This window comes from Nomascus leucogenys, chromosome 3 (assembly GCF_006542625.1).
Source record: "Nomascus leucogenys isolate Asia chromosome 3, Asia_NLE_v1, whole genome shotgun sequence".
Taxonomy (NCBI): domain Eukaryota; kingdom Metazoa; phylum Chordata; class Mammalia; order Primates; family Hylobatidae; genus Nomascus; species Nomascus leucogenys.
Genome location: NC_044383.1, coordinates 136,976,202 through 136,995,045, shown reverse-complemented (window position 1 = coordinate 136,995,045; position 18,844 = coordinate 136,976,202). Strand labels below are relative to the sequence as shown.

At 44.7% G+C, this 18,844-nt stretch overlaps 1 protein-coding gene across 7 annotated transcripts in view; it reads right to left on the bottom strand.

Moving 5' to 3' along the window:
• The window catches only part of MTHFD1L (methylenetetrahydrofolate dehydrogenase (NADP+ dependent) 1 like), a 236,051-nt gene that overhangs the window by 70,821 nt on the left and 146,386 nt on the right, over nt 1-18,844 (bottom strand). For 6 of the 7 annotated variants that reach the window (XM_030809836.1, XM_030809837.1, XM_030809838.1 and 3 more), the window contains 3 exons: nt 16,438-16,479; nt 15,279-15,379; nt 14,564-14,741 (listed from right to left, as the gene is read on the bottom strand). In XM_030809836.1, coding sequence (XP_030665696.1) covers nt 14,564-14,741; nt 15,279-15,379; nt 16,438-16,479 — 321 coding nt within the window. Of the gene's footprint in view, nt 1-14,563; nt 14,742-15,278; nt 15,380-16,277; nt 16,480-18,844 lie in introns of those variants that run through there. The other variant, XM_030809841.1, reaches the window with a different exon arrangement.

The window sequence follows — 18,844 nt, the reverse complement described above, 5'->3', positions numbered from 1 at the left end:
AGGCAATGTTCCTGCTGCATCCAGTCTCTGGCCTGCACCTACCCCAGCATGGCCACTCCAACCCTCCATGGGCTCTGCACAAAGGAGCTTGGTGGCTGTGTGAGGTAGGAGGGCTCAGAGAGAACACGGCCCCTCCTTACGTGTGGTTAAATCATGTAACCTCCCTGAATTTGTTTCCTCATTTCTAAGATGAGGATGTGAATACTTCACTATACATCACTGTACTGCACACGTTGAGTCAGTGTGAAATGCAAGCACACTGTAAATGTCATGCTATACAAACCCTAAGTAATATTATTATGGAGTGAGAACGGTAGGGAGGACTGAAAGAATTACATTTTGCTTGGAAGTACAGCAAAACAAGATACTGTTACTCATAACACATTTAATCAACAGAATGCATTCTTTACTGAACTCTAGATCATAATTCAAAAATAGTGTGATTTTTCTGTTAATAATTTTAAAAACTCACATGGGAGCAAAGTAATAGCAATCGAATGACTAGTGAATAAATTAATGCGAGTGGGTGGCTGATTTGTTACTTAAAAAAATTTTTTTTGATACAGAGACTCACTCTGTCACCCAGGCTGGAGTGGAACGGTGAGATCTTGGCTGACTGCAACCTCCGCCTCCTGGGTTCAAGCGATTATCTTGCCTCAGCCTCCCAAGTAGCTGGGATTACAGGCATGTGCCACCATGCCCGGCTAATTTTGTATTTTTAGTAGAGATGGGGTTTCACCATGTTGGTCAGGCTGGTCTCGAACTCCTGACCTCAGGTGATCTGCCCGCCTCAGCCCCCCAAAGTGCTGGGATTACAGGCATGAGCCACTGTGCCAGGCCTGATTTGTTATTTTTAAACGTGAAAATGTTTTGTAAGAAATACATCTATCTATCTATATATTTTATATATATATATATATATATATTATTTATTTATTCATTTGTTACCCAGGCTGGTAGTGTAGTGGTGCGATCTCGGCTCACTGTAACCTCTGCCTTCCGGGTCAAGCAATTCTGTTTGCCTCAGCCTCCCGAGCAGCTGGGATTACTGGCTCCTGCCACCACGCCCGGCTAATTTTTGTATTTTTAGTAGAGATGGGGTTTCACCATTTTGGCCAGACTGGTCTTGAACTCCTGACCTCAGGTGATCTGCCTGCCTCGGCCTCCCAAAGTGCTGGGATTTCAGGTGTAAGCCACTGTGTCTGGCCTAAAATATATATTTTTAAGAACTTTAATTTTGGTAAAATATACATAACATGTAATTTACCATCTTCTTTTCTTTTTTTGTGACCCAGGGTCTCAATCTGGAGTTCAGTGATGTGATCACGGCTCACTGCAGCCTCAACCTCCCGGGCTCAAGTGATCCTCCTACCTCAGCATACTGCGTAGCTACGAATACAGGTGTATGCCACCAGCTAATTTCTAAAGTTTTTGTACAGATGGGGGTCTTGCTATGTTGTCCAGGCTGGTCTTGAACTCCTGGGTTCAAGTGATCTGCCTGCCTCGGACTTCCAAAGTGCTGGGATTACAGCTGCAAGCTACCATGCCTGGCCTAATTTACCATTTTAACCATTTCTAAGTGTACAGTTCAGTAGCGTTAAGTCCATTTATGGTATTGGGCAACCAACTTCCAGAACTGTCTGTATTTAGCAAAACTGAAACTCCACCCATTAAGCAGCAACTTTCTATGCCCCTCCCCTTGGCCCCTGACAACCACCATTCTACTTCCTGTCTATGAATCTGACAGCTCTACAGGCCCCTACAAGCAGAATCAAGCAGTATCTGTCCTTTCGTGTCTGGCGTATTTCATTTAGCATAATGCCCTCAAGGTTCATCCTTGTGATAGGAGGTGTCCTTCCCAAGGCTGAATAATGTTCCATAGTATGTGTGTGCCATCTTTAGCTGATCCCTGCTGACAGACAAGGGGGTTCCCACCTTTCAGCTACTGACAACAATGCTGCTATGACCAGGGCTGCACGAGTACCTGCTTGAGTCCCTGCTTTCAACGCTTTTGGGCATAAGGCAACATACATTTTTTTTGTCAACAACTAAACTTTCTTCCTTTCCAATGTTTATTGGAAAGTGTTTTGAGAATTCCAAGGAGGTGCCAGGCTGACTGTGTGAGATGAGTAGTTGTGGTTTACTTCCTGTAGGACAAGCGTGACCACCCACACATGACGGTACTGTGAGGGGCCAGTAGTACGAATGAATCCCAACTGGACGGCCCTGCTTCCCTGCCTCAACCTCATTGCCAGGGCTGTGTGCTTCCCAGCAGGCACTGCTATCTATCCAGCCCCACAGTTTCCCAGCACTTGGCACTTCTGATGCTCAGCCTCAACCTCACCGCCACTGGAGAAGATGAAGGTGCATTCTGGTGGCTTCCACAGGTATGACACTGTTTCCTGGGATCTGAAGAGAATGCACTGTCTACAACCTGAGCTACAACCCTGCAGCCACATGCTGAATAAAGTGCTTCAACTCACAGCTCGAAAGCCCATGGCCAAAGTGCTCTTGGGACTCCTGCTACAATTTTTGTTTTTCACTCACAAGTACAATTAAGGAAATAAAAATATCTCAGTTAACATATCTTTTGGGTTTAGTGTAAATACTAAAATTTGCCCTGATAAGGTCCTTCCCCTTGCATGCAATCTGTTTATGTTGTGTTAGCAGGCAAGGAACTTCCTATGGTTAATCTGCTTGATTTGGGGGAGAAGTGTAATCTTTAAAGAAAAAAAAAAAAAGCCAAGCTCGGTCCAAAGGTCTTGATCTGAACTTGATATTCACTTGTACTTCTCTGTGGTAAATGATAGCTTTTATAAACAAACAAAATGGCCAATTTATGACTGTTTATGCATTAATCATTGCTGGCTTTCTCTTGGTTCTGTAAATATTGACTAATACATTTACTTGCCACGTTGTGCCTTGGAGAGTGGCCTGCACAAAGTAGGATCCCACAGGCATCTGCTAAGTGATCAAATAACCACCTATGGCAAGTCCTTTCAAGATGTCAGGGCATTGTTCATAGAGCTTCAGGGACTTTGTGTACCAAGAACTTCTGATGGATTGGGGACAATGAGACACAATAAACAACGATGACAGAAGAGAGTGTGCAGTCAAGACTCTGTATAAACATTACTATTAAAGTCAAGAGATCACAGGTTGCAGAGGGAGGCACGAAAATCAGTAAAAGCTGGCAAGACATAAAAAGAGCTGGAATAGTGCATTAAAGAAAGGACAGGAGGCCTGGTGCGGTGGCTCACACCTGTAATCCCAGCACTTTGGGAGGCTGAGGTGGGTGGATCACCTGAGGTCAGGAGTTCAAGACCAGCCTGGACAACATGGTGAAACCCCATCTCTATAAAAAAAATACAAAAATTAGCTGGGAGTGGTGGCGTGTTCCTGTAGTCAGAGCTACTTGGGAGGGTGAGGCAGGAGAATCGCTTGAACCTGTGAGATGGAGACTGCAGTGAGCTGAGATCATGCCACTGGACTCCAGCCTGGTGACAGAGCAAGACTCTGCCTCAAAAAAAAAAAAAAAAAAAAAAAAAAAAGGATAGAAAGGACAGGAAAAATCTCAATAGGCAAAGAAGGGAAAGAAAGGCAGAAGCCAAGGTGAAATGGCGTCAAACACAGGGCTGAGTGGGGACACAGTGAATATTCTGTCTATATAATGCACAGCTGCTTAACATATTAGCTACTTCAAAAGCCTGGTGTCTACACATGTATCTTTGGTCATTTTTGAACTAATGTTATGTTAAATCTTCATATTCACCAAAAAATCATACTCTACACTAATTCCTTTCCAAACTTCTTAAACATGTATTTCGGAAACGGAAATACTCTAGAACAGAGCTGTCCACTGTCACTTTCCATCACAATGGAAGATATATCGTGTTTTCACTGGCCTCATGTGGCTATTAAAAGCACTGGAAATGGGACTGGAACAATCCAGAAACTGAACTGTCCATCTTAGCCACATGGGATATCGGGCAGCATGGCTCTAGAAAATAACTGTGACCAATGGTTATATTGGTGGCACAGTCTCTCGCACAGAGCAGGCACAACATAAACACTAGCTGAATGACTCCACAAAGAAATAGTAGAGGATTTGGTGACCTTCATGCTTTATTAAATTCATTCTGTAGGTGTGGTGGACCAGGGTCCTAGAAGCTGAGTCACTCAAAGTTAGACAGTATAGCTTTGTTGGACAGGCTCTGGAAATGCTCACTAGAATTCTTCAATTAAATTATTGCAGTCCTGCTTTTTAGTGGAATAAAATTGATCTGTACATTCTAGAAAAGCCGTTACATTTTAAAATAAATTTTTTGTGACAAAAAATGGACAAAATAAAATGAAATGGAACAGAAGTTTAAAAATGAACTGTTAGAAATAAAGATCCATGAAGGCTTTATAACGTAGTAGGGATGTCTCATCTTACTCAGAGGCCAAATTCTGAAGTCAGCAACTCTGAAAATTCTTTTAGAAGACCTACGAAAAACACTATATAATACTCCACTCTCAATACCCTAGCATCTCTTAATGAGGCCCCACTGTTGTTGAAGTATTGGAACACACTGCCATTTCTTCAGCCCTGCACCAAATGAAGTCGTTGGCATGCATCGGGGGCCAACGATGTGAATGAAAAATACATGGTTCTTTTCTTTCACCACAGAGTTGAATTCACATGGGTTAAATCTTCCTATGCTGTGATATCAGCAAAGTGTATTCCAAGGCCCGTAAAACATGTAAAGAGAAGGATCAATTAATAAACTTGTAAGTTGAATAGACATTTCCGGATACACAGTAATTATTTCCATTCGTATTTTGTATTTTAAATGAAGCATAAATTTTAAATGATCTACAAATACAGTTTGGCAAACAGCCTTTCCTGTACTTCAAATTAAAGTACAACATGAAGCTGTCGATATTAATTTATACTGACCACACCACACTAGGTGCAAGGGCTTGCATTACCAATACCAACTGGAGTCTAGGGAGCGGCTCTGCCCTTGTTACTGAGAACAACAGGCCCCTGTATCGCTGACACAAAACACGTCCTTGGCTGGAAATCAGCACATCTGAGCTACGTGCCGACTTCCACGAGCCTGCTCAGTGGGCATGGAGCCCTATGGGCTCGCTGGCTCTGAGCAACAGGTTCACTCTGAAGACACCTACATGTAGGGAATCTCATCCTCCCATGGCAAACCTGGGGTGCGGTGAGGGTAACCAGACTCTGGGAAATGGAAGAAAGGCTCGCCGCTAGAAAAGCTGCATTTCTCCACATGAAATAGTATGAAATCCACATGGGTAATCTTTTATTACTCTCAGATAGAACAATGTAGCAATGCCAAAAAATGGAATATATGGCAGTAAGTGATTTTAAAGATCTCATCTCACCCAAAAGAGGGGAAAGGGCTGACTGGTCCGAGCACTCCGCTGGACCCAGGAACACTCATGTACAGTGTTTTGTTTTGTTTTCTTTGAGACAGAGTCTTCTTCTGTCGCCCAGGCTCAAAAAACAACAACAACAACAACAACAACAACAAAACAGGCCGGGCACGATGGTGTGCAGTGGCATGTTCTTGGCTCACTGCAACCTCCACTTCCCAGGTTCAAGTGATTCTCTGGCCTTAGCTTCCAGAGTCGCTGGAATTACAGGCATGAGCCATGATGCCCGGCTCATTTTTGTATTTTTAGTACAGATGGGGTTTCGCCATCTTGGCCAGGCTGGTCTCTAACTCTTGAATTCAAGTGATCTGCTCGCCTCAGCCTCCCAAAGGGTTGAGATTACAGGAGGGAGCCATCGTGCCTGGCCTGTTTGTTTTTGTTTTTGAGCCTGGCTCTGTTGCTCAGGCTGGAATGCAGTGGGGTGATCTTGGCTCAATGCAACCTCTGCCTCCCAAGCTCAAGCGATCCTCCCACCTCAGCCTCCTGAGTGGCTGAGACTACAGGGCATGTGTCACTATGCCTGGCTAATTTTTAAAATATTTTTAGTAGAGACAGGATCTGCCATGTCACCCAGGTTAGTCTTGGACTCCTAGATTCAAGCGATCCTCCTACCTTGGCCTCCCTAAATGCTAGGATTACAGGCATAAGCCACCACGCCTGGCCATGCACAGTGTTCTCATGATGCATCTGCTCATTCCTCTTCTACAAATCTGACTTAGGAACACCAATGTGTTAAAAGAGCGAAATGAATGAACCGAGGTGCAACGCTGGTTCTGTGTTCATGTTCAAGGAGCCCTTGTACTTTATTTAAAAAAAAAAATCCCCAACCTCTCAGAGACTGGGGAGACTGGAAGCCTGTGCTGTTTGAGTGTTTCTTTTCCCTAAATCCCAAGGTCATAGTTTTCTCTCTTAAGTGGTCCATTACGTGTGGTACCTTTAATGTTTGTTCCTGTGATCATATTTAATGTTCCTCACGAGCTTGCTTTTAGATTGAGAAAGTGGACACTCTCTCCACCGCAATGGTCTCATCTGATCTAAATTTAAGTCAAAAAGCCTGGGGAAGGATGGAGTGAGTGGTAGAAGGCAGCCAGCCAACATGTAGTGTAACTTTGATAGTTCATCATTTTACCTTCTCTCACAATTTTAGATGAAATAATGCATTTCTAGAAACTTATATCATAGTGACAATCATTTTGCATGCTAGAAGAAAGCTTTCAATAACACTACAGGGATTCTTCTGACATGTGTAAGTGTAATAAATACAGGCCACTGTTTTTTTCTCATTGGGTGCTATTTCAACCATCGAGGAAAGAAAGCTGGGGCAGGCTTTGCCAGAATCACATAGGGATGAGTGGGATGCTTTGAGAAGGTCGGGCCAGTGCTCACGACAGGTGCAGATCCCTCGAAACTGTCTAACACAGCTGAATGACGTGCCTGGCAGGCTGGGAGGTGGGTTATATACTACAGGCCAGCAGAGGTTTCACAGAGAACCTAGAAGCCAGTGTCGGAGAAGCATCTAGATTTGAGAGGCATCTAAGGTGTGTTTGCAGAAGGTCTGGTCAAGCAGGAGGTATCCGGGGCTGGGTGCAGCGGCTTATGCCTGTAATCCCAGCACTTTGGGAGGCTGAGGAGGGCAGATCACTTGAGGTCAGGAGTTTGAGACCAGCCCAGCGAACATGGTGAAACTCTGCCTCTACTAAAAATACAAAAATTTGCCGGGCATAGTGGCCCACACCTGTAATCCCAGCTACTCAGGAGGCTGAGGCAAGAGAATTGCTTGAAACCGGGAGGTGGAGGTTGCAGTGAGCTGAGATCGCGCCAATGCACTCTAGCCGGGGTGACAGAGCGAGACTTTGCCTCAAAAAACAAACAAACAAACAAACAAAAACCACCAAAAAACAAACAAACAAAAAAACATAAAAAAAGCAGGAGGTATCTGGAAATTTGGGGTTGGATCATGGAAAGGAGGCCAGGGGATAAGAGGCTTATGGGAGATTTGTTGAAGTCATTCACATTGAACGAGCAAAGACTGTTTAAAGGCAGCTCAATCATAATTAAGAAAGCAGAATATTAAAGAGCATGGGGGGAGAAACAGGTTTATGAATGCGATACATAACTGACTGGAAAATGTAAGGACCAGCTTTCCACAGAACACTCCAAACATTCTAATGCACAAGAGGAGAGGCGAGAGCTGAAGAAAGGGCTATCAGCTCAGGCTGGACCCGGGTGCATCTGAAGATGGGAGGGAGAGCTGGGGGTGGTCAAAGGCCCTGAGGGGGAAGGCAGCTTTTCCAGGGACAAGGACAACCAAAAGAAAGGACAGCCTTTCAACCTAGAGTGTGTTTTTTCCTTCTAATTACTGTGAAATGTAAAAGGCAACAGAGATGTGCATCAATACCCTTTTAAGTTTTAAGATCCTATTAATTAAACCCTATATGTACAATGTGGATGTACTTAATGCCACAGATGATATATGTAAAAATGATTAAAGGGGAAATTGTATGTTATACATATTTTTACCACAATGGAAGATTCCCCCCCTGTATATCCATAGATATGCATTTTTAAATGTTTATTTCAATGTGGAGGCTCTGGTTGCAAATGCTCCAAGTCCATGTAAAGGATAGCTCTCACACCCCACCAACAACTGGTGTAGGTTCCAGCTGGCATTTTCAAGACGTAGAAAATAATTTCTTAAGAACCAACCAGAAAAACAACAACAATAACAACAAACATCCTGCCTTAAAAAAGACCAGCAGAGGAGGAAACACCCCCGGCCATCTGGGCAGTGAGGGTGTGAAGTTCAGAAGTCAGCAGAGCTGGCTGCGGCTCCAGGCTGTCTTCATGGTTTGTTTTGCTCTTCCTTCATCCAGCCCCCACTGGGATCAAGAGAATGGCTTCACGCAAGGAACAGGAAAGGCCTTGTAATAAAAACAAACACTATCCTGTCTTGCTGTCAAGGCTACACCTCAAAATGTTTGCAAGGCTAGAGGAAGGATACGGAGATGATTTTCAACCTTAACTCCTCATTTAACAAACAATATTCCAACTGAATGTCAAGCTGACTTCTCAGGGTCATACCTCTTTCTTTGCAAAAATGACTGACGTTTTATGATATCACTAAGGGCTCCCAATTCTCATGGAGAAGGAAAAATGTCAACGTCTTGGTTTAGTTTAGTAGTGCTTTGGGAGACTTGGCTCCTAATTCCTGGTTTTAACCCAGTGCAAAAGAAACCAATCTTGGAATTTGACAAAGTTACCTTGAGTTACAGGAGAATTCTTGAAGGTGAATTCAGGAGGCCCACTCTCTTTCCAAGTGAACATGACAGGAGGAAGAGCTAGCATTGATTGACTGCTTTTCCTCCTTTTTTTTTTCTTTTTGAGACAGAGTCTAACTCTGTTGCCCAGGCTGGAGTGCAGTGGTGTGATCTCAGCTCACTGCAACCTCCAACTCCCAGGTTCAAGCGATTCTCCTGCCTCAGCCTCCCAAGTAGCTGGGACTACAGGCGCGTGACACCACGCCTGTCTAGTTTCTGTATTTTTAGTAGAGATGGGGTTTCACCATGTTTCCCAGGCTGGTCTCAAACTCCTGACCTCAGGTGATCCACCCGCCTCAGCCTCCCAAGGTGCTGGGATTACAGGCGAGAGCCACCGTGCCCGGCCTTCATTGCCTGCTTTCTACGTTCCAGCATTTTACTCTGGGGCATTTCATTTGGGTCTCACAGCAACTCGGTGAAGTTGGTGTCACTGTCAGACACCATTGTACAAATGAGGATGCTGAGGCTCGAGAGATTAGTCAGCTTCCCCAAATTGTGTCCATAGTAGGAGGCCTACTCAAGGTTTAAACTTAATTTGCATGATCCCAAAGCTTTAGCCTGTTAGCTCTATGTAATACGTTCCTTCTCCTATCAAGCATCCATTTCTTATGGACAAGTCCATCACCTTCCCATCTATAATGCAGAGTTGAGCCCACACAGCAGATGGGAGGTGCGGAGGCATGCCTGGAAGAACGTATGGAGGAGGGATTTCTTAGCTAAAAAAGTGCGCATGTAGATTAGTGTTTTTTTCAGCCATCATATTTCCCTGCATCCCTGCAGACATGGAGATATTCTATTAGTGAACGATAAAGATATAATTGTCAAAAGTCACATTAGAAAAGGATAATTCAAAGAGAAGATGAGTTTGAGGAGGACTTTTAACAGCTTCTTAAAAGGGATTGCAATCACCCTCAAGGGTAGACAGGAAATGATCCACTGTATTTCAAGTCTAAACACATTCATTTTCACACAATAAAACTTCTTCTGAGCAATTAGTCTACTACACGTTATTCCATATTTTTCAATCTTTATTCTAAATTATTCATTGCTGCCTCCATCCGGTACCATAATTAAAAGTTCCCTACTCTTGAGTGGGAAGTTACTCTGGCAAAAAGAGATGCCAAATGGTTCTCTAGACAGCAGCTGCTGCTGAAGTCAGTTTTCTATAAAGTTCAGCAGAGACTCCCAAGTCAGAAGTGCAGCCTGTTTCTCACTTAACCTGTGAGCTCGCCATCAGGAAGTCCGGCACACTGCCGTCTGGCCGCACAGCGCCTCTGAGAGCCAGGTGCCCCACTCTCTCCAGCTGAACCACTCTCCCGTGGGGTTCCGAGACAATTTCTACTTCACACTCAAATGCAGTCATGCCCTGGGCTCTAGCACCATTTCCCATTACCCTAAATCATCTCCGGTGTTTTCCTTCCACAAGACTGGGGTGGAGAAAGAACAGCACACAAGATGCCATTAGTCTTGTGCTGAATACATTCTTGGGGATATAAAGTCTGGGGAGACACCAAGGGGCACACAGAAACCCAGTTTGCTTTGAGAAGCAAAGGTGGGAGAGTGCCATATGCAAAGCATTTATAACTTCTTTCTCCTATAGAGCAATGCCATACCTTTCTCACTGCCCAGCACCCAAGGGTTGGTTGTGAGGGTGTGGGGTTGTGGGGGAGGTAAAAAGGGCTTCCAGAAAACCATTACTTAGTTACTAAAGTTTTACCAGCACCAACCAATGCAAGAAATCAGGGGGAAAGAAGGCTTGAGCTCTATTACTGACTGCACCAATGAATTCAGATTTTTACATGGTGACAAGACAAGACTGTAGATGGTCTTAGATGATCTAAATCTTGCTGGTGTGAGGAACACAGCTAACTGGCAGACAGTACAAAGACAGCCAGCAGCAGCAGCAGCTCTTTTCATGAAAACTCATGAACCGTCACGCTGCAGTAGGCTGGGAGGCTGATTATCTAACAAACAATTATGCAGCTCAAATCGAATTTCTGTTACAAGAAAAGCGAGAAGTGTGTTGGCAGAGGACACAGGGATCCTGGCCTTGAGGTCGCCTATCAATAGAGGACTTTAGACCACGTTATTATTAAACATTTTCCTCCTTTCAGAGCAAAGCTGACATTTTAGCAGCATTATCTCCATGAAGAATGGGAATTCAGAAAAAAAAAAAATTGAAATATCAGTGGAAAGGAAAAGGGTTCATCTTAGGGTTAGTGCATGTCTGAGACAGCATAAGTCAGAAGCATTTCTTCTGATTACTGACCTCTTTTTCACCTGGGATGTTTTCCTTGAAAAGAGCCACACTTTGTGAAATCATTCATGAAAATAACTGCCTTTGCTACTACGCAGAGTGGGGTGGTTCATGATCAGACAGCAAGATGGTCTGAGGCACACTCACAGCAGGATCTGGGGGTGACTCTCCCTACAGTGGTTTATGTATAAAGGCCCTGGCATGTGCCAAGGGTTGTAGGTACCCTGGCGAGCCTTACCCAGGACCAAAGAACAGGAACCCAGGGTCTCCTTGGCCACCTGCCATCTGAGTTGGCTTCAAGGCCTCTGACTTGCCCACAGCAGGGCTACATCTATTTTGCGCTGAACACCTCTAGGTCTGAGAACTCAAAGCTTCCAACTGGAACATTTTTCTTTTCACTCATCCAAAATCTTCTTCCTCAACTGATCTCTACCACCTCTGTAGTCCAGAATATTCTAGTTCCTCATTCACAAAATGGCCTCATAAAAATGACAAACCTTTTATGAGCTAGCCTCCAATTCATTCCCTGTGTCCTTCCTTCCATAAACACTGACTGCGTGCCGGCGATGATGTCCCCTGTGTGGCATGGAATCTGTGCCTGTGCCCATCACTGTCACCGTTTCTCTTCGGGGGGTCACTCTGTCACTGTCCCCTTTAACTATGTCCCCCCCAGACCTCCAATGCACACACGCTTTTGAGCTCAGTACTTAGCTCTGACGAACAGAGCAGGATGATGCCCTCAACCATCTGGACATTCTTTCTCCCAGCTCTGCCTCTTCCCAGCTATGGGACACTGAGCAGTTGACTTAGTTTCTTCATGATTTAGTTTTCTTGTCTGCAAAATGGGAAGATATCACCAGTTCCCACCTAAGAGGGATGTTAGGACCAAAGGGGCGAACACATGCAAAGCGCCCATATACCCAGCACACAAACAACTCCTTAAAAGCAGGAGCTGTGGTAATATTTAATATTAATACATCAGCCCCATGCTGTCACCACTGTGACTCCAGGCTTATCAACAACGCTGCTAAGCTCTTGCTTCACTGATTTCTTCTTCACTTATGCTATTGATTTATGCCACTGAACAGGAAAGAAGAGTGTCTGTGACATCTGAGTGACACACCAATAGAATATGTGAGGGATGAAGGAACAGGAGAAGCAGCAATCAGCTTGAAGCCTGGGCACTCCGCAATCATGCACTACCCCTGAAGACAAATCCATCAGCCAGAATCGGAACCACAAAATGCAGAATGGAGATGTCAGAGGGGTGCAAAGACAGACGATCTGAGGAGGAGAGTGAGCCCCGGGAAGCTCAGGTCTTCTGAATGAACCACCGACATGTGCTTAAAAATATCCTAGAGGACCCAGCAATCCCACTTCTGGGAATACATTTCCAAAAGAATTGAAAACATGGTCTTGGAGGGATGCTTGTTCGTATGTCATAAACACGCATACTCATACAGCATTACTTACAATAGATGAGAGAGGGAGCTCAAGTGTCCATCCACAGATGGATGAAGAAACAAAATGTGGGATAGCCAAAGAATGGGAGGGTATTCAGCCCGAAAAAGAAAGGAAATTCTGGCCAGGCGCGGTGGCTCACACCTGTAATCCCAGCACTTTGGGAGGCCGAGGCGGGTGGATCACGAGGTCAGGAGTTCAAGACCAGCCTGACCAACATGGTGAAACCCTGTCTCTGCTAAAAATACAAAAATTAGCTGGGCGTGGTGGTGCATGCCTGTAATCCCAGCTACTCGGGAGCCTGAGGCAGGAGAATCGCTTGAACCCGAGAGCAGAAGGTTGCGGTGAGCTGAGATGGTGCCATTGCACTCCAGCCTGGGCAACAAAAGTGAAACTCCATCTCAAAAAAAAAAGAAAGGAAATTCTGACACTCTACAACATGCATGCACATTATGCTAAGTGAAATAAGCCAGCCACAGTATGATGCTACGTACATGAGGTCCCTAGAGTTGTTAAATTCATAGAAACGAAGGACAATGGTAGCTGGCAGGGGCTGTGGGGAGGGGCACGGGGAGTTGTTCAATGGGTACAGTTTTAGTTTTGCAAGATGAAAAGCATTCTGGAGATTGGCTGCATGACAATGTGAATGTACTTAACACTACTGATGTGCACTTAAAAATGGTTAAGATGGGCTGGGCGCAGTGGCTCACACCTGTAATCCTAGCACTCTGGGAGGCCGAGGTGGGTGGACTGACGGAGTTCAGGAGTTTGAGACCAGCCTGGGCAACACGGTGAAACCCCAACTCTACTAAAATAAAAAAGAAATTAGCCGGGCATGTTTGTGTGCGCCTGTAGTCCCAGCTACTCGGAAGGCTGAGGCAGGTGGAGGTTGCAGTGAGCAGAGATCACGTCACTGCACTCCAGCCTGGGCAACAGAGCAAGGCTCTGTCTCCAAAAAAAAAAAAAAAAAAAAAAAAAAAAAAGGCAAAGATAGTAAATTTTGTTATATATATATTTACCACAATGAAAATAAATAAATATGTATATATGTATATATACACACACATACACTAGACATAGTTCAATAAAACCACAAAAGAAAAGAACCATAACAGAAATGAACAAGCAGAGGCCAGGGGTGGTGGCTCACGCCTGTAATCCCAGCACTTTGGTAGGCCGAGGCGGGTGAACCATGAGGTCAGGAGTTCGAGACCAGCCTGCCCAAGATGGTGAAACCCCGTCTCTACTAAAAATACAAAAAATTAGCTGGGCGTGTTGGCAGGCGCCTGTAATCCCAGTTACTCAGGAGGCTGAGGCAGAGAAGTGCTTGAACCTGGGAGGCAGAGGTTGCAGTGAGCCGAGATTGCACCACTGTACTCCAGCCTGAGCAACAGAGTGAGACTCTGTCTCAAAAAACAAACAAACAAAAAAACAAAAAAGAGAAATGAACAAGGAAAATACCTCCCATGGTTTCCCAACCCTCACAAAATTGCTCTTGTTCCTGTGCAACTCCTGAAAGTGTCAGCTGTCAAATCCTGTTTGCTAAAGTACCTCCTCACTTAGGACTGCGATTTGGGAGTCTTCAAAAGCACAGGCTTTGGGACAAGGAGCTAGGGTCTGTACTTGGAAATGTGACTTTGTCATATGCCTTAAACTCTTCTACCTTTTTGTTTGTTTGTTTGAGACAGGGTCTCACTCTGTCGCCCAGGCTGGAGTGCAGTGGTGTGATCTTGATCTTGGCTCACTGCAGCCTCCACCTCCTGGGTTCAAGCAATTCTCCCACCTCAGCCTCCCGAGTAGCTGGGACTATAAGTGTACGCCACCACGCCCACCTAATTTTTGTATTTTTAGTAGAGACGGAGTTTCTCTATGTTGGCCAGGCTGATCTCGATCTCCTGACCTCAAGTGATCTGCCCGCCCTAGCCTCCCAAAGTGCCAGGATTACAGGCGTGAGCCACTGCACCCGGCCTAAACTCTTCTATCTTTAGTTTTCTTATCTGCAGGGTTGTGGTGACGAAAGAATGGGACAACCCATGCTAAGGTGTAAGAAATGTGAGCCATTGTTTTTACTAGATCTTACCTGAACATCATACAGGAACTGGAATCGGCTTCTTTTACTCGCAGCCTCTCTCACAGCCCGAGCCAAGTCCACCGACCCTTTTCCACCAACCGACCAGTGATAGCAGGGGACTGCATCAAAGGCACCAGCCCGCTTTGCAAGCTCACACACCAAGTCAATCTCAGCGCGGGTGTCGGTCCTAGTGAAGAAAATATTTGTGGTTTTGCATCTGTATCCATTTAGCGATGTTTTGAAAGAGAGACTAACCATTTATACAGAACTTCGCTCCCTAACACTGAATACATTTTAAACATCAAAAGTGGTCACATCGTGTTTAAATAAATCAGAATTAAAGAAAAGCATGGAAAAAAAAAGTCCTCTCTAAAGTGACTCAAATATTTCAAGTTGTTAAGGGCGTTATCAAGAAAATTCCATAACATATCCCTTTGATCATTCACAGTTTGTTTCAGACAAAAATTCTGGGTAGAATTACAAAAAAAAAAAAAAAAAGCCAAGGAGATAGTAACTCACTATATATAAATTTCACTTCCTTAATAACATTGCGAGAACACATTTGCTAAAATGAAACCAAACCAAATAAACAAACAGAAAGAACTGGGTATTTCTGTATACTTTTAGATGAAGCAGAGAAAGACCAAATACCCCAAGACACAAATATCGTTCACAGGGTGGCCCAGTGATAATGCCCACATTTAAAGGAGGAGGCTGGACTTACTTGAAGACATTCAGAGCCACCACAACGGGAACCCCAAAGAGCTGAGCGATCTGAATTTGCTTCTGGAGGTTACAGCAGCCGTCTGCCACCAGCTGGATGTTCTGTAAAAAAGAAAAAAGCAAAACCCAGACCCCTGTGTATTGCCTCCCACCAAACCTGCCAAGCTAAACTGCCAGCACCTCTCTGGCAGGATTTGCTACATCTTTTTTCACTTTTTCCTCCAAGAAAGATGGCTGCAAGAATAAGGAGGTTCGTCTTCAAAATAATTTCTAAAATGATTCTGGGTCCAATGGCATATGTGTGGGTCTGAAGCCTGGCAGCTCACCCTGCTGCGGACAGGCTGCAGGGTCTACGAAATGCGCCCATGCTCTGCAGGTTGAGGCCTGACAGGCACAAGGCCCCAGGTGGGTGAGGGGCGCTGTCCAGGTATTCCTGGCTCAGATCCCTGGCGCCACCTGTAGGAGCTAAGAGGTACTGCTGCCAGTAAATCAAAGTCTATTTACAGAAAAGAGTAAGCCACTCCTGTAAGTCATAAAGCCAACTGCATATAGACCTTCCACGACAAAAGAATTCCGAAGTGTAAGCTTCATATTTGTTTCTGACCTGGAGACCTTGAGTTCCTGCTCTGATGGCTACCCTGGGAGTAGACAATAGTAGACAAAGCCTATATCCATCTTTTCTTGATATTTAAGAGTTAATTGAATGAATTTTATCCTTTCACCCCATCCATTTCCTCTTGGATTCTTAGACAGCACTTTTCTTTTCTTTTTTTTGAGACAGAGTCTCACTCTGTCGTCCAGGCTGGACTACAGTGGTGCGATCGCAGCTCACTGCAACCTCTGCCTTCCAGGTTCAAGCGATTCTCATGCTGGGACTACAGGCGTGAGCCACCATGCCCGGCTAAGTTTTGTATTTTTAGTAGAGACGAGGTTTTGCCATGTTGGCCATGGGTTTTGCCTGGCTGGTCTTGAACTCCTGGCCTCATGTGATCCGGTCGCCTTGGCCTCCCAAAGTGCTGAAATTACAGGTGTGAGTCACTGTGCCCGGCCAGAACAGCACTTTTCTAAGAGACCACTGAAGGAGGACTCATTCACTGAAAGCCAACGAGTCACTGGATTTGAGAGATTCTTCACGTAAGTGTCTAAACAGCTCCTCTTACCTCCTCTGTATATTCTTTCTTAAGAGGAACACCAGCGGTTACCTGAAATAAGGAGAGAAAACATGAAGAATAATCCTATAAAAATGCTCACATAACTGATCTGAAAGAAAGAACAACATAATCACATTCAATTTTTAGAAAGGTACCCCTATGTTTTGTGCTTTTAAAACAGTAGCTGGCAGCACTGGCTAAACCTAAACTCTGTGGAAAGCTTTTAGAAAACACTGATCCCTGGGCTCCACCCAGACCAGTGAAAGCAGAAGTTCTGGGAGGGGAACCTAGGATCAGCAATGTTTAAAATCTCCCTGGATGATTCTAATTTGAGCCAATGGAACAGTATGAAACTTCTCAAACATTGGTTCAAATTAGAACATAAAACTAATAATATGTTTAATACCTGCTTTCAGAGTACATCACCATTCGAAATCATTTTACGGTAACTGCCATAAAGCTCTGTTGTCTGGGCTGGAGGGCAGTAGCACAATCACAGCTCACTGCAGTCTCAAACTCCTGGGCTCAAGTGATCCTCCTGCCTCAGCCTCCCCAGTAGCTCGGAATACAGGTGCATACCACCACACCCAGATAACTTTTTATTATTGTGTAGAGACGAGGTCTTGCTATCTTCCCCAGGCTGGTCTCAAACTCTTGGGCTCAAGCAGTCCTCCCGCCTCGGCCTCTCAAAGTGCTGTCATTACAGGGTAAACCACTGTGCCCGGCCTTGTGGTTAATCTTATGTGTCAACCTTGCTGGGGCCATAGGGTGCCCAGTATTTGTTCAAACATTATTTTGTGTGTTTCTGTGAGGGTATCTATGATGAAATTAACATGGAAACCAGCAGCCTTTGAGTAGGCAAGTTGTCCTACATAATGTGGGTGGGTCTCAACTGATCAGTCAAAGGCCTTTTTGAGTACAACAAAAAGACTGGCCTCCCCTGAGAGCAGGAGAATTCTCCAGCAGACTGCTGCCTTCAGACTGCATTAGCACCACTGGCTCTCCTGGGTCTTCAGCTTGCCGGCCCACAGTGCAGATTTTGGACTTGCTGGCTTCTGTAATCATGTGGCCCAATTCCTGATAATAAATATCTTTTTCTCTATATACACATATCCTTATTGGTTCTATGTGTGAAGAACGCTGATTCATACAATGGTTAGTTTAAAGACCTAATTGTGAAAGAATCTGTGGATCCCAAAGCATAGCAGAATATTAGTTCTTGGATTGCACCAGGAATGGCCGAGCACTCTGGGGGACAGGATGTGAGTTCAAAATGACTGAGGCTAAAATGGGCAAATTCAAGGGCCACAAGATTTTCCACTGTACAAATTATGGGAAAAAAACAAGCTGAATAAACATAAGAGGCAGCCATGGTTATTTGTGTAATGATCAAAAGGAAGTCGATCCCAGCACAGTATTTGTAGCAAAAAAGAAAACAGAAGTAGAAATGAATAATCATGGTTCAAAAATACAGAGCTATTCAATAAGAAGGAAGGACACCGAGACGAGCACTATGGAATAGAGGATTAAGAGGATGAAAGTTCATTTATCTTGCCGTTATTGAAAACACTCCCTGCATATAGACTATGCCAAACACTTGGAGCACACCAATTAATAAGACACAGTCCCTAAACTCAAGGAATGGAGAATTACACCGGGAGACACAGAACAAGGCATTCATGAAACAATATGAGGCAGAAGGTACTACTAGAGCCCAGGAGAGGGATGCCTAGCTTCACAGGGCTTCCTGGTCCCTGCTGCGTTTTTTTTTTTTTTTTTGTTATTGTTGTTGTTGTTGTTGTTGAGATGGAATTTCATTCTTGTCACTCAGGCTGGAGTGCAATGGTGCAATCTCAGATCACTGCAACCTCTGCCTCCCAAGTTCAAGCGATTCTCTTGCCTCAGCCTCCCGAGTAGTGGAGATTACAGGCGCCCGCCACCACTGGTCTTGAACTCCTCAGGTGATCCACCTGCCTCAGCCTCCAAAGTGCTGGGATTACAGGCATGAGCCACGGCGCCCGGCTGATCTCCGCCTTTTCTTATCCTCCACCCATATCTGTGCCTACTAACCCTGTTCCTTGTTACCATGATCACTGGCTGAGAACCATGACATTAAGCAGTGGTGGAAGAGACGCAAAGGATTAATGTGGCACGAAAGTGCAACCACTGAAAAACAGAGCACATATGTTAAGATGAATGAAATAGGATTGTAAATCATGTAGAGAATTTTTACAGGACAGAGACCAGAGTCTGGAAAACTATGGGACTGACGTCAAGAGACCTGGACTGTAGATCTGATCAGTCCCTGAAATAGATGTGTGACATCACACAAGCCACTGGGTCTCTCTGTGCCTCAGAGATTTTCTCTTTATAAAGACTGAATGAGATCAGATAATCTCTAAGCCCTTTCTATAAT